Source organism: Micromesistius poutassou (genome assembly GCF_964030765.1).
Source record: "Micromesistius poutassou genome assembly, chromosome: 8".
Taxonomy (NCBI): Eukaryota; Metazoa; Chordata; class Actinopteri; order Gadiformes; family Gadidae; genus Micromesistius; species Micromesistius poutassou.
This window is the reverse complement of record NC_140278.1, coordinates 18331658-18347781: the sequence shown is the minus strand read 5'-3', so window position 1 is coordinate 18347781 and position 16124 is coordinate 18331658. Positions and strand designations below refer to the sequence as shown.

At 43.7% G+C, this 16124-nt stretch overlaps 1 protein-coding gene across 1 annotated transcript; it reads left to right on the top strand.

Annotated features, from left to right (window-relative positions):
* The first annotated feature begins 1582 nt into the window (after positions 1 to 1582).
* LOC311352166 (ceramide synthase 2-like) lies at positions 1583 to 15456 on the top strand. The gene is made up of 11 exons (XM_084472385.1): positions 1583 to 1957; positions 6914 to 7087; positions 7716 to 7833; positions 9430 to 9548; positions 12102 to 12159; positions 12324 to 12374; positions 12554 to 12646; positions 13924 to 14052; positions 14584 to 14690; positions 14785 to 14938; positions 15142 to 15456. Exons 2-11 carry the CDS (start codon positions 6915 to 6917, stop codon positions 15289 to 15291), a joined length of 1152 nt encoding a protein of 383 aa, XP_084328511.1. The 5' UTR covers positions 1583 to 1957; position 6914; the 3' UTR covers positions 15292 to 15456.
* The last annotated feature ends 668 nt before the right edge of the window (positions 15457 to 16124 follow it).

The following is a 16124-nucleotide window of genomic DNA, read 5'->3' as shown; positions in this document are numbered from 1 at the left end:
TAAAAAAAAAAAAGACAAAAAAATAAAAAAGAATACTACTTTAGATAAACACTGAACAAGACCCAATAACATTATTATTATTGTTATTATTATTATTATTATTATTATTATTATTATTATCATTATGATCATTATTATTATTAACATCTGCATCTTCGGATAGGAATACTACATTCCAAATTGTGAAAGGGGAAAAACACTAACCTATTTTAAATTTCTACGTAGAGTGTAGGTGACACAAGAGGGTGGGGAATTGCACCTTTGTTGGGAGGTTTTAATATTGGAGCAAATTTTTTATTTATTTACTAATTTATTAATTATTTTGCTTACTGGGAGGAGGGTTTGAATAGCTTGCGATATTTTGATTTTAGAATTTTCTATAGAAAACCATTTGAGAGCCTGTTTCTGCCAGACTCCTGCAATCAAGTGATTATAATTATGTATTAATTATTACAACAATTATATTTATTTTTAAGTTATTGAACTGTTTCTGATCCAATCTTTTTAAGTTAAAATAAAAAGTATCATACTGAACCTGTTCGTGTGCATTCATTGTTTGTGTGTGTGTTTGTGTGTGTGTGTGTGTGTGTGTGTGTGTGTGTGTGTGTGTGTGTGTGTGTGTGTGTGTGTGTGTGTGTGTGTGTGTGTGTGTGTGTGTGTTTCTTGTATGTATGATGACATGTCAAAAGTCACTCAGACCCAATATTGTTCTAAACACTCACACTCACATGCTCAAAAATTTCCCTCACTGTGTGTTTGTGTGTCTGTACATTAACTATTGAGATATTAACATATCTTTAAATTATTTATCTGACTAAAACCCATCTTATTTGCAATAGAATAAATTCAGTATATACTGTAGGCGATGTAGTACTATTGTCAGACCTGAAGAGGGCATTCTAGCATACATCATTATATCCCTAGAGAAAACGTGTGTGTGCGCTCATAATATATGTGTGTGTACGTGAACATGCTTTAGGTGCTGATGGTCATCGTAGCGTTGAACACTTTACTAGTCAGAGAAATATAACCATTCCTTAATTCAAATAGTTTATTTTACTTACACGTAAAACAACCATTTGAGATGTGCAAATGCATGACCCTTGCTCATTTGATATCACATGACAGAACAACATATTTGTAATTCGATTATTAATATCTTGTATCAGTTTACAGTCTGCATGATAATAATAATAATAAATGAATACGCAATTCTCCAAGGCTACAGCCCCCCCCCCCCCCACACACACACACACACACACACACACACGCACACACACGCACACACACGCACGCACGCATGCACCCACACACGCACACACGCACCCCCCCCCCCCCACCCCCCCCCCCCCCCACACACACACACACACACACACACACACACACACACACACACACACCAGCACGAGAGGACCGGAAACATCAAGCAGAGCGCGAGAGGCTCTCCTCCCATGTGCTTGGACGTCACAGGCGGGCCCTCCCTCTCCGTTATTCTCTCTCTCTCTCTCTCTCTCTCTACTCTCTCTCTCCGTGTTCGCACAGTCGTCTCTTCGCCTAGGCTGGCCCACGCCTAAATCCCGACCAAAAAGTATAGTTTAAATTTTACAGTTTAGTTTAGCGGTTACTACCTGTAACCGCCTGTAACCGCTGCGCGATAGTCTGTTAAGCCTCGCCTCTCCCCTCTAAACACTTTCCACTCATTCTTTCATTCTGAAAACACAAAAGAGAGGTAACTTCATTTTTCTCTACGAAAAGATGATGCTAGGATGTAAAGACCAAGCCGGACCCTAAACTTCGGTAGAAATGCTACTCAGTCGTCTTGGCTCTATCACATTGGTTGTATTTTAGAAAGTTTGTCGTGGGATAAGAGGCCCGACATTGAAACATTATAGTCGTCTTTTATTTAACTTTGAGCACTTCAAAATACATCCTGCTACAGCCAAGGAAAAGAAACCATGTAAGTACCATCACTATTATGGCATGACACTTTCCGCATGGCTGTGTACAAGCGTGTCCTCCTTCAAATGCGGTATTTATGTTGAATATATAGGGTCTCGAAAATGTGTAAATCCCCTGATACACTGGACCCGGGCTGTCCCCGCGGAGGGGTTGGGGTTTAACCAGAGGGCATGCCTGCGCGTAGCTGTCATCAGAGTCTAGCCTGACGTTACTTATCATACCACTCACTGTACGACTGATAATTGTCAGGCAGTTCGTCCTGTCCTGCTTGATGTTGTAAATCAAACGCAAACAAATAAAACAGCAAGGGTTAGAATGAAAAGTTACCAAAAAATAGATACCAACAACGTGACTAGACCACACTTTCGGTGGTTATACATTGACAAACGTTGTATAATAAGTAGCTACGCCTACACGGGTTTACCTTTGATTTGTAATCATCCATCCACAGCCCTGGCAACTCATCCATACAGTGTTAAACATCACCTCTCTGTTTGGTTTCCAGCCCTAACTACAGCAGACAGATGGATACATAATGACTAAGTAGGCCTAGGTGGAAGCCACATGATCATAATGATACTATAGCCCCACTCCATCACTTTTGTACACTGTGATGCAACCTTTAAAACAGATCACAGTTTCCAACTACACTAATGAGATTTGGTGGGGGATGATACACTTATGTATCATCTCTTATGACCTGTTATTAGACGTGCCACTAATGAGCTATGCTTACATGCTCACTCAAACTCACGCCAAACAATACTACTACTATCCTGAGCTCCAGTTACTGCTGGCATATAGTGTAATTATTGAATTATTGATTTAATTGCAGGGTAACCATGGCTGTTAACAATAAGTACTTTTGTTATCATTTCATGTTCTTTAATATCCTCTGTCTGTTGGACTTCTATCTCACAATTGACCTTGACCTGACAGTATTAAGTAGTAAGTAAGCATTAAGTAAGCATCTGTGTCTGTGCTCATCTTTGCAGGCAATTGTCAACCTCTTCATATCTTAGGTTGGGTCAATTTAGGTTTCCTATGTTTTGCTAGAGCAGAAAACATTCAGTACAGCGTTCATACAAGCACAAAATTAGAAAAAAGAAGCATGGGCCACATAACTAAACCTTACCAATGTTTTTAGTTTTTTTCCCCCCACTGTTCCAACTGTTCCATCACTCGGATCTGATTCAGTACAGAGAGCTGCGGCGGTGTTGAGTCCTCACCTCACAGTAACAAATGAATTCCGCGACGAGTGTTATTGCTCTACAACAGGGTTTGGCCTCAGTACTGGTGAGAATGGCCCAGAGCCAGCTATTCAAAATAACAACATCAGCTTAACAATTGGCTCCTCCGACTCGGTCAAAGGTCACATGACCCTCTGTCATCCTAGCAGCAGGTCACTAGTGGAGGGAAGGTAGTGGCCGTGACTTTGCTCTCTGGTATCAATAACACGGCTACCGTTGTGGTGAAAGAAGCCTAGACTAGGCCTGGGCGATATGGCTGAAAGACATCACGATACGACACGACATCACGTCATATTGAACAATATCGATAACTATTGATAATTGTAGTGACCTAAAAAGATGAATTACCATGCTGGATTTAAACACTTCTGTTTAACACTGAATATGACCTTCCACTGTTCTTCATTGATAAATACTCCAATGTCGATACAACAATGAAAAACACTCAAATATTGTAAATAATTATGGAACCGTGTTTCTGTAACAAACCCAGCTTCTAGATTCGGTGTTCCAGTCTCTTATCGATATATGTTGAACATGTTTTATATTGATATCGATCAAAAGTCTATCACAATACGATAATTTATTTTTTTATTGCCCAGGCCTAGCCTAGACCCTGTTGTTCATTACTGCAAGGGTTAATGTTGCTGGGAATCTGTGCTAACAGCTTGCGGTCCCTCCACTGACATTTGACTCAGGCCTGCCAAGATTGGGACACGGTTGTGCCATGTGAAAAAGTAACATGACTCACGACTGGGTAGACTCTAGAAATGTCTAAAGCGTGATCTGAATTCCAGCTCATAGACCATGGGCATTGAATATATCAGCCTCCAGAACTACACCTTTTATTTCCTAAATGATTGGATGAATCACTTAATAATCTTACTCTGAGAATGTTATTAGACCTGGTTTATATGCCTTATGTATAACACATGCATACACGTTTCTTCATGTGTATGGGTTAGGGTTAGGGTATGTTAGCTAAGTGTGTAATGTATGTTTCTATGTGCGGATCTAATGATGCTGATGATTCTATTTCTACTGCTATCATAGACTCTCTACTATAACTATACATTTAATACTGTGTAGATTAAAGCCATGGTGTAAATAATTTTTTTTTTTTAATTTTGTAGACCTGCAAATCTGGACCTTTCTGATATCAGCTTACAACTTTAATCTTACAACGTTTTTCTAATATTGTCTTCCCGTCCTTCTGTTTTATAATGACACAGCTTATCAAGAGTTCCCTCTGTGTTGCCCTATCTCTCTCTCTCTCTCCTGGTTTTACAGGTTGCTATTCATTGACAAGTTGTTACACAGTGACACTGACAATATAAAATACTGGTCAAGAAAACAAAGTAAATAAAGTAAAGTAAATAATAAATAGTATAAAGTAAATAACTTCAAGCCAAACAGATCATTGATGATTTTAGTGAATCACTCTAACTACATCTAGCCCACACTCCTACTTGGCCAAACAGCAGGGTAGGTCAACTTTGGAAGCCAATTCCACAAACATTCCTGAGGATTACTCTTCAATGCCGTAGGGTGTTGTTTATCTGTGGGGAATGCAAAAGCAGCAGGAGTTATTCCCAAATGTTAATGCAATCAGCAATCAATACCAGGTTGTTCTGTGATGTGATGTGGTTATCGTCACCCTTAATGCTACTTTGACTTTAGTTCACGCAAGGGCAATATACACCCACACCTTCATTCCCTGCAAACCTATTCAATCTAAGTTCAGAGAATATATCTCAATTGATGTCAGAGATACACCACACCCAATATTAAACATATGGCTCAAAGTGTATCCTGGTTGGTTTGACATCTGCTTTCCAGGATTCTGAGCTCTGTTTAGAATGACCACATCCACCAAACCACTATGTATACTACTATACTACTATTTATACTACAAGGGAGCAGGGACAACGACAGACTTCCTCTCTCCGCTACCTATGACATCCTTCATTTTTATTGGGTCAGCAAAATGGTCAGAGTGCCGTCACATGCTCCAGCGAGCCAATGGGACATGGAGCTGCCGTTACAGGCTGGGTCTGGAAGCGAGGTCAAGCGGCTCTGCTGAATTTATATCTTAATTTCTCAATTTAGGGAAAGCAGTGAGTCTGCATCGAAAGGGGAGCAGAAGCAGGCAGGCTGTGTCTGTGTCTGTGTGTGTGTGTGTGTGTGTGTGTGTGTGTGTGTGTGTGCGCGAGTGCGCGTGTGTGTGTACGGCTTATAGCTCATGTGTTTTTTACTTATAACTAGTGATCAGGCACCTGGGGCTATCACAGGGAAGGTGTACTATACTACTATCTGTCTGGATTTAATGAGCAATGCAAAACAGAGACGTCCACTCACTCACACTCACACGCAGTGATTCGTTCTTTGATGTGTCGCCGGTGGCCACGAAACACTGTGTGTATGACTTGTAGAAAGGGAAAGACCTACAGGCTTACGTAGTGTCTGCTGCTGTTTAAGATGTTTGTGATTGACTGTCAGACAGAGTTAAGTGCCCACTCAAGGAGATGGACCATTTAGAAGTGCGGTATACATGGGGGCCCTATGCTGCTACTTTATAATCTGTCTGCTCTCCTATTGTTATGCTAACTATTCCCCATTTTATAAACTCTACAGATGTGTATGTGAGAGAGAGATGGAGAGAGAGAGAGAGAGAGAGAGAGAGAGAGAGAGAGAGAGAGAGAGAGAGAGTGTGTGTAAATTGTGATCACTATTTAAAAGAGCACAGTACCGGATGGCCTGATTCATGGATGATGATGTTATACATTTTTCTCAAAAGGGATTCCTTTCTGGTCAGTGGGGAGAAGGGTGGGGCTGGTAGTGGGAGTCTAGTGCTCATGGGGGAGGGAGGATTTGGCTAGCTGCCACGGGTGGAATAGGCGGTGGATTACTAAAGACCTCCAGAGATGTCTGAGTGTGTGTGTGTGTGTGTGTGGAAGGGGCGGGCTTGGGGGGGGCTGCCTCTGCTCCACCCAGATGGATGAGTCATGCCTCATGTCCCCCAGATTATACTTCTCCAAAACTCCACTTCCTGTGTTCTGTGTGAGCCACTCCCTGGAGCATCCAGCAGCCATCCGTCTGCTTCAGAGAGGAGGAGGCAACCAGTAAGCAGCTGTCCAGTGTTGATCAGAGCTTTTGAGTTGAGCGGGAATAGGAACATTACGTCTTGGTTTTCGGTTCGTGGTGGTCTGGTTTACTCATCTCTCCCTCTCCCTCTCCCTCTCTCTCTCCCTCTCTCTCTCTCTCTCTCTCTCTCTCTCTCTCTCTCTCTCTCGTGCTGCTCCTGGGATTCACAGAAACTAATCATTTACCTCAAAAGAACCCTCTCAGGGTTCAGAGTCATATTCATTCTTTACCAACACAGATTTGATTGGATGGATTAGATTACATTTGAAAACGTTTATAGTCCATCTACAGTGATAGCAATTGCATTTGACAGGGCTGACATTTAAATAAATAACATACAAGAATGAGATGGCTGAGACATAAATCCACTCCACTCCAATCATTCATTTTTTCATTGTTTATTGCTCAGTGGAATCCTTTGAATTACTATTACTAAGAACACACTGCCATGTGTGTCTTTGCTCTGTTACCTGTGTGCTAACAGCCAGCCCCCCCCCCCCCCCCCCCCCCCCCCCCGGGTGCTGTAGTTGACTTCTAACCCCCTCGCTTGTGTGGTGCAGCATGTTACAGGAGCTGAGCGCCTGGGTATGGCAGGAGCGGCTCTGGTTCCCAGAGGGGCTGGGCTGGGCTGACCTGGAGGACCGGGACGGCAGGGTCTACGCCAAGGGTCAGGACCTCTGGGTGGCGCTCCCCATTGCCCTCGCCTTCCTCATCATCCGCCAGATCTTCGAAAGGTCCGTTGCTCCACTTCCATCCACCAACCCCCCCTTCCCCTCTCTCCTCTGAAGCTGACTCACACCTCTGCAGACCAAACGTTTGCCAAGGTCCCCGCTGGGAAATCCAGACATGACTCGGATCTTTGCAATGCTGCCCACATGACCACTTCCGTCATGTCAACGTGTACACAAGGGGGCAGTATAGCATTCCAGTGACAAACGCAAATACGGAAGTCCTCCCTAAGACTACTAGAGACCCTTCTTCTTACTCCCTGGCTTGCCTTGCCCTTCTCCTCTGGTTTTCCCCTCTCCTCTTCATTGTGCGTTGCCACGATGCGGTTTCTTCCTTCAGAGTCACTCTGCTTGTGATGCTCTCTCTTCTCTTCTCTGCCTATCGGCTCCACTGCATCCCAGGGCTGCTCATGTGATTGGACCCCTTTGATGCTTTTTTTGATACGACTTGCGTTATTTGAAGTTGAAGCTAATCTTTGATAAAAATATTGTCTTAATGATTCACTATTAATTAAGGCAAAACGTCTAATAATTGATAGTTACTAAAAAGATTGTGTGTGTGTGTTTTTTGTGTGTATGTGTGTGTGTGTGTGTGTGTGTGTGTGTGTGTGTGTGCATGTGATTGTTTGTGCAGGACAGTGGCATTGCCCCTAGCCTCTCTGCTGGGGGTGAAGGAGACGGTACGACTCCAAGTTTCTCCCAACCCTACACTGGAGTCCTTCTACTGTAACACTAGCAAGAACCCCACCCAGGTAGGAACACACAGACCCACACTCATGCACACTCACAAAACAACAGCCACACACACACACACACACCTGCATACGTTCACACACACCCACACACACACACACACACGCACGCACGCACGCACACACACACACACACACACACACACACACATACACACACACACACATCACCCCACATCACACCACATCACACACACACATCACCCCCATGTTCTGATATAAATATTCACAAATGTGTGAATGATATTTGTCAACAAATAATGCCGCTTTTCCACCGACAGTATCAGCTCGACTCGACTCGCCTCGACTCGACTCGGTTCCAGGCGCGTTTCCATCTAAAAAATTACCTCTTCAATGTAGGCGGGTCGTAGAAAAGAACCTCTCCACCATGGGCGGGTCGTCATTAGGTTTTAATCACGGGAGACGCGATTCCCGGGAAATCTGAATCTGATCAAGACTATTTCCTGATTCCCGGGAAAGGTTATGATGGGAAATAAAATAAAATAAAAAGCGCAATGACTGCGCGTCTATTGTTGTCATACGGTAACATTGATGGAGGCGAAACTCGAGCCCTAGGAAAGGAACGACACTAAAATGAAACAGCGAAACGCTGATCCTCGGGAGCGGGTTCGTGGACTCCAACCACGCCGGACACAACTTAACTTTGAGTGATTATTCCCTACGGCATTTTCAGTTACCAGCAGCCTGTTTACGTCACACAAAAGTACCTACTCCGCTCGCTTGGAACCTCGACGGAGGTAGTACTAAAAAAAAGTACCCGGTACTAGGTACCAGGTACTTTTTTTGCCAATGGAAACGCAAAAAAGGCGTGGCGAGTCGAGTCGAGTCGAGCTGGTACTGGCAGTGGAAAAGCGGCATAAATGTATTCCAAATCTTGCACCTGAGCTGTGGGAGAAAGAGAGCGGAGAGGAGGGTTGGGGCGGAAGACAAAGTGCTCTTTTGCTCTACTGTCTCACACGTCCCAAGTGGTGCTGAGGTTGAGTGACATTGATTGCTTAAGTAATTTGTTAATTAACACTAAACTGTGTTAATTGTGGTTTGGCTTCAAAAGGCACCTTAGAATATGAGTCTATTCCATAGCCAGCGGGACCTACTTTATGCTAAAAAACAAAACAATAGCTGCACACATGTAGCATTGTAATGGCAATGAATTAAAAAATACTAATTAATCTTTAAATCACTTAATGCCTCAAGTGCACTATTAAGGGGATGAATCTCATCTGGGTTTGTGTAAATGACACGAAGCACAGATAAACACTGGAACATTTATAAGAGCCGTGACACAGTATAAATGAATGCCAAACCTGAATATATTAGATTGAACATTGAGATACTACCAGAAAACTCAATAAAAAAGAACAGATCAACACAAAGCAACGTGAACTGTGCTTACCTTCTAAACATTAATAAACCTCATCACAGCGTTCATGTATAACATACAGGACATACCGTATATGTGCATGTCACAGAAATTGAAATAAGAACACCAGAAGACGGCCTTCCCCTATTCCATTCCCTAAAAGCACTACTGCAGTAAATGCTACCAGCCATCCACAACCCCTTCCCCCTTCTCAGAGCGCGGTGGAGAGGCTCTGTAAGCAGACAGACTGCTCAGAGCGACAGGTGCAGCGCTGGTTCAGGAGACGGCGGAACCAGGACCGTCCCAGCGTGATCAAGAAGTTCAAAGAAGCCAGGTACCGCTGAAAGACATGAGCGCATGGGATGCACATTATGCACACACGCACATCACAACATGTGGGCTCACATACATTGCTGGCTGTGCAACTGGTTGGAACAGCTGACCCCAGTCGCTGTCTATTAATAACTCACGTACATATATATATATATATATATAATGTCACTCTGCTGCTAGCTAGCATGCCTGCTCCCCGGCTTCACACACGCCCACCCAAAGCCAACTGCCAGCACAACATGCCAAGACCCCTCCCTAACACACACGTGCTCTCTCTCTCGCTCTCTCTCTCTCTCTCTCTCTCTCTCTCTCTCTCTCTCTCACTCTCTTTCTCTATCTCATTCTCACACACACGCACGCACGCACGCATGCACGCACACATGCACGCACACACACACACACACACACACACACACGCACACACACACACACACACACACACACACACAGTACCTTTGAGTAGAGCCAAGTGCCCAGTGTCCATCTCTGTGTTATATTTAACTCCTGAGTGTTTACAGAAGCCAGAGCATAGCTAACTAACTAACGGCGGGGACTTAGGAGTGTGAATCCTGAGAGTAAAGGCCTCAGCTTACGGGATTTACAGAGAAATACCCGCATTGACACGTTAGACCCCAGCCCTTTAAGGCAGACCGGGGCATTGACCCACAGTCGGAGAGGCCGATACTGTACATACCGTCGCCCCACTGTCTATTACTGATATGATGGATATGCTGATATTATAAAACGGGTGGCTTAAATCAAGCGATCTGATTGGTTCCCAACTGTTGTATATTGAGCGTATACACACAGCTATAACGCCCGTTCAGTTTACAGAGTTCAGTATCTCTCCGCGCCTAACTCTAACTGTTGTTTATGTATATATAAAAGCGATAGCATAGTTCACTGAAGCCTAAAAAACATGTTGATTGCTGGAGAGGGTGGAAATGTTGTAAAGCAATAGGCACACGGTCGGCAATTTAGCCTACTATCGAGTTCGACTGAACTCGATAGAAGGCTAAATTGCCGGCGAACCAAGCTACCGTCTTTAGCCTAGCCTTCTCTCTGAAGGACGCTACAGTGTGTTGCATAGCAACCGCCGTACACTTTGCCGGCAGCCAGGAGGGACTACTTTTTTGTATTCGTTAAAAAAAATGCTTTTCCGACTTTCTAGCTTTTTCAAAATTGAGGGTGCCTATGACTTTCATTTCGCCATACTTACGTAACTGTTTTATAAAAGCAATAGATCACCTCCGCTGCGCGTCGGGACGGACAACGCCCCTTAACTGTGGTATAATGACCGTATACCACAGCCTGTCGTGATCTATTGCTTAAGTATACCACAGCATTCACCCAGCATTTACCCAAGATTTACAGCCTTTTGGCACTAAAGCACATTGGCTCACACACATGATCTTAATACGATTGTGTGTTTACTATTTTGACCGGTATTACAAATTGTAATACCGGTCAAAATAGTAAACATTTTCTTCTACATATTGTAAATTACAATATGTAGACACACAATACGATTGTGTGTTTACTATTTTGTAATTTACAATATGTAGAACACAGACGGCAAACAGGAACACAAAAACCCCACAAACAAACATGAACATAGAATATTAGAAAATAATAAAAAGACAAACAGCCGTCTATGCAAAGATGTTATTGTTACTGGCCTGCATGGATAGTGATCGGCCTGCCCCGTGCATACAGTGCATGTCATTTCCTCTACACTTCATTGTCCTCATGGCCTCCCCGGTGTTTACGTGGGTGTTTGCGGGTTGTAGTGAGGACATGTTGTTTCGCCGTCATGCTTTATCGGCGTCACAGCCGGCAGTAGAGTGTGTGTGCGTGTGCATGTGTTGTAGCTTGATTGTCACTCCCTAGTCATGGTGTGTCTTTCCCTGTGCATGTATGACGACATCCCCCATGAATCCATCTGTTGTGTTTCTGGGCACAATAAGCTCACTGTGGCCGGTCTCTCTGTTTATCCCACTACTACTTCCACTGGTGTACCCCCTCCCTACATCTCTCTCTCTTTTTCTCTCTTTCTCTCTCACTCTCTCTGTCTCTTTCTCTCTCTCATTCTCTCATTATCTCTCTCCCCCTTTCTCGCTCTCTCTTCCACTGGTGTACACCCTCCCTCCCTCTCCCTTGTCTCTCTCTCCCTCCCTCCCTACTCTCTCTCCTTCTCCTCCCTCTTGCCCTCCCCTTTCTCTCTCCCCCCTATTTCCTGACACCACTGCCACTATCCACTCCACATCTTTTTATAATTTCCTGTTTTGCACTAAACTGATCTAATTATTGTTCTTGACCATAACAAAATAGCTATCTATCCATGCATTACATAGACAGGCTACAAGTATTTTGATACAGTAAGAGCAATGAAAGGCTGTCGTCGTATTATTGTTGTGTACGAGATGTGTTTGATGCATGTGTTTGAGAGGGAGTGCGTCATTGTTGTTGCATTCCACTAGAAAACATCTATCTTGTAATTCTCTCGATTGAGATGCAAGTTTGCATGTCTATCTGTGTCTGTATTCTCTTTCAGTTGGAGATTTACCTTTTACCTTCTTGCTTTCTTTGCTGGCCTGGCCGCCCTGATCGATGTGAGTAGTAGTTTCAAACTTTCACTTCCCCAGTATCTATGACAGTTGCTATTTAATGGGATGACTCCACCTTATGATGACCTATCCTGAGATGAGTCATCTGATCTATAAGAAGCGCGTCTCCATCTGTTCCCTCAACCTCTCTCTTCTTCTCTTCTTTCTAGAAACCCTGGTTCTATGACTTGAAGGAGATGTGGGAGGGCTTCCCTGTGCTGGTACAAATACAGTTTTGGTCATCAACCACACCACACTGAAGGCACAAGGCCAGAATAGAAACAAAAACATTCAGCCATTGAACGATCATAATGAATATGAATTCACAGGGACATTAAATACCGTCTGTTATCGCTGGGCATTGTGAATTCAAAAGGTTGTGTCTGTTTGTGTTCCACAGAGTATCCTGCCCTCACAGTACTGGTACTACATGATAGAGCTGGGCTTCTACGTCGCTCTGCTCTTCAGTGTGGCCTCCGACGTCAAGCGGAAGGTGAGCCTACACTTCCAACCTGGATCCACTCATCCGGTCCCTAACTTTTGTTTATCTTTGGCCATTATGGTTCAATGAGGACAGAGCATACTAGCAACTGGCAGAAAAACAAAGATAAAATGTGAAGCGTTTGTCACTGAAAATCAGGAGAATGTAGGATATCCACTCTAATTCTGCTAGTAGGACTGTTGTGGTACTCTTGACATATCCTATAGAGTCTATACAATATGTTTTTATTTGTCTATACTCTAAACTAAAAATAAGTCCTTACACAAGACATGGGCACAGTTCTGCCAAGATATGCCATGTTTGTTGTGTTGTTTATGGAGTGCCTAGGCCAACACTATCAGCCCACTATCGGGCATGGGTTGTTAGCAGACATTAGGCTGTCCCCAGACTACTGCATTGGTGCACAATGGGCTGTTTGGGCAGCGTTAGAACGGCCACCCAGAGTCTCAGTGCTAAACTATGAGAGTGAAGCGAAACAGAAAGAAAATGGGAATTTACTAGCACACGGTTAAAACAAAAATAATACATACATGACACATGGCAAAGTCATCCTTGACAAAGACAAGATATGGGAGTGAAATACATTCAGTGTCTGATAAAGACGTAGAGAATGTTTTGGCCAGGACATTGATATGTAGCTTGTGTGCGTGTGTGTGTGTGTGTGTGTGTGTGTGTGTGTGTGCGTGCGTGCATCTGTGCATCGGTACGTACATACGTGCGTGTGTGTGGGGGGTCTGTGTGTGTGGGGGGTCTGTGTGTGTGGGTGTCCATGTTTGGTACGTTTAAATTTTTTTTCTGAGTGTGTGTGTTCAGGAAGTTTTGGGTTGCGTAGGGATATGGGCTATTTGGGTTAGCTAACACAGAAGGGACCAATCTCTGAGAAGGCATTTGGAGAAGCATTCTCCTCTAAGCATGTACCTCAGCTTGATCCGGGTTCCCCACCACAGTCCCAACAGACAATTAATATTATTATTATACACATTATAATAATACTCATTATACATTAAACTAATTTGATGTTGAAGTTACAAAGCACTTTGTTGAAATGCACAGTGTCTTAGATGTAACTGATGTGCATTAATAATACAAATTTAAAAATGACCTTGTCTCAGTCTGGTTGTGATAAAACTATTCTAAAAAACTTGCTGGTTGTATGCTCAGATTGTTCTCATAAAGTGGCTTTGGATACAAAGTGTCGCTAATTGACCAAATGTAAATGGGACGTAAACACGATGTAACCATTAAATCTGGTCACCTCTCCCCCGCAGGACTTCAACGAGCAGATAATCCATCACCTAGCGACCATCGTACTGCTGTGCTTCTCCTGGTGTATGAACTATGTCCGTGCTGGGACGCTCGTCATGCTGCTGCACGACTCCTCCGACTACTTCCTCGAGGTTCGTCGTCTGTTCGTCTCCTTGTGCCGGGGAATTAGTTCACACCGTGCTCAATAATTCAATATTCAGTGAGGGAATTCAAGTGATTAACTCACAGGAAGGTTACCATGAAAACAACAAGTTGTTGCAAACAGTGATCCGCCTTTAAGCCGTGTGACATCTGAAAAATCTTTTGTCAGATTAATGACAAAAAAAAGATTAGGAATATAAATCTTAAAATATATATGAATACAAATCCACAAGCTCCTAGCTTGTGGATTTTGTGGATTTTATCAACGGGGGGGAGAGGGGGGCGATCGCGATTGTCGACAGGGGGGGTGTGGTGGGAGGGGTGGCACCTGGGGTGGCCAATCGGGTTCCAGGGGTGGCCAGTGCCACCCCGGCCACCCCTCTGGCTCCGCCACTGTAAGCGTGGAAATCAACGCCTATGGAACCACCTGTGTTGCACTGCCCCCTTGTGGCTGGTAATGTTTGAGCCGTGACCTGAACCTTGAAAAACTAACATCCCTCTCTCTTGTCTGCCTTATCCAGTCTGCCAAGATGTTTAATTACGCTGGCTGGAGGACTACCTGTAACTGCATCTTCATCGTCTTCGCTTCCATTTTCATCCTCACCCGTCTCGTGATCTTCCCCTTCAAGTAAACACAGTTCACCCGTGAAAACATACGTGAAGTTACTATATAAGTGAAGGTACAAGGTCTGTTGTATTAACGTTATGCTTTCATCCCAAAGGATCATGTACTGCACGTGGGTCTATCCAGTGACCATCTACAAGCCCTTCTTCGGCTACTACTTCCTCAACGGGCTCATGTTTGTGCTGCAGATTCTCCACATATTCTGGGCCATCCTCATCGTACGCATGGCCGTCCGCTTCCTGACCACCAATGTATGTGTGCACACGGGACAAATAACACACTCACACGCATTCATACGTATACTGATGACCTGTTGGAGATGTTCTGAACCATAGCCATACCATACCATACCATAGCCAGAGCCTCAGAACGGGTGTAGCAGGAGGGGGAACCTTGATGGATTTATTTCGGTTTTACTAAGTGCCTCCATGCCGTTGTTTTTCTTCTTCTTCAGGAGAAAGTTGATGATGAACGGAGTGACAAAGAGGAGACGGATGAGTCGGAAGAGGAAGAGAAGGATGTAAAAAAAGAAACAAAGAAAAAAAACGGAGCCGTGCAAAATGGACATGCGGCCCACAACAACAACCGTTGCAAGTCAGAATGAGGCAGGACAATATTAGAGTGTGAAGGACTCGCATACCTCCCCGAAGAGACGAGGTAGTGAAGGGATGTTGGCTCACGGAGTGGAGGAGACTTAACCGTTTTTGAACAAAGATTACAAAGGAAGCTGATGATCGGACAGGTGGAAGGAGACAAGATATAAACACTGTCATGCACAACTCAGGAGATGGATACACTACTTGAAGTGATGTGTTTTTGTAGTTTTCTCCAATGTGGCATGGAGGGGGGGGGGGGGGTTGGGGGTTGGGCTAGGCAACAGAGGAGTGGAGGTGTGAGGAAGACAAGCTGCATTGTAAACTGTGTTGTCATTGTTGTGTGCCTTCCAGCAGAACATTGTTTAGAACTTGTTTAAAACCATGTTCATGCTTTTCGTCTGCGGCCTTATTATTTGATTTGTATTTTTTTGCCATTTGTGCTTTCAGCTCAAATCACAAGAAGAGAGGACATGTATCTTCTTATTTTTCTATCTATGCAATTATGAGTCTTCTTAGTTTCTTTGCACATTTTAATAATACGATTCTAAAACACAGTAATGTGCCCCTTCTCTGCTACTGCCATCCATACATGGTACTGTCTGCCTCCAGAAACATCCAGTTTAACATTTTTACTGCCCCAACCCTTATTTTAAGGAAAATTATTTGATGTTATCCAGTCAGCCAGGGAACTACGACCATGCATTGTATTTCCCATATTCATCCAATTATTTGCTGTCTTATTCCAGTTAAACAACTACCTAACCAGAACATTTCCAGCTCTAGAAGAAACTATGACTTTTTTCAGTTGTGTTTTTTGCAGAATCTACTTTTATTTACCATT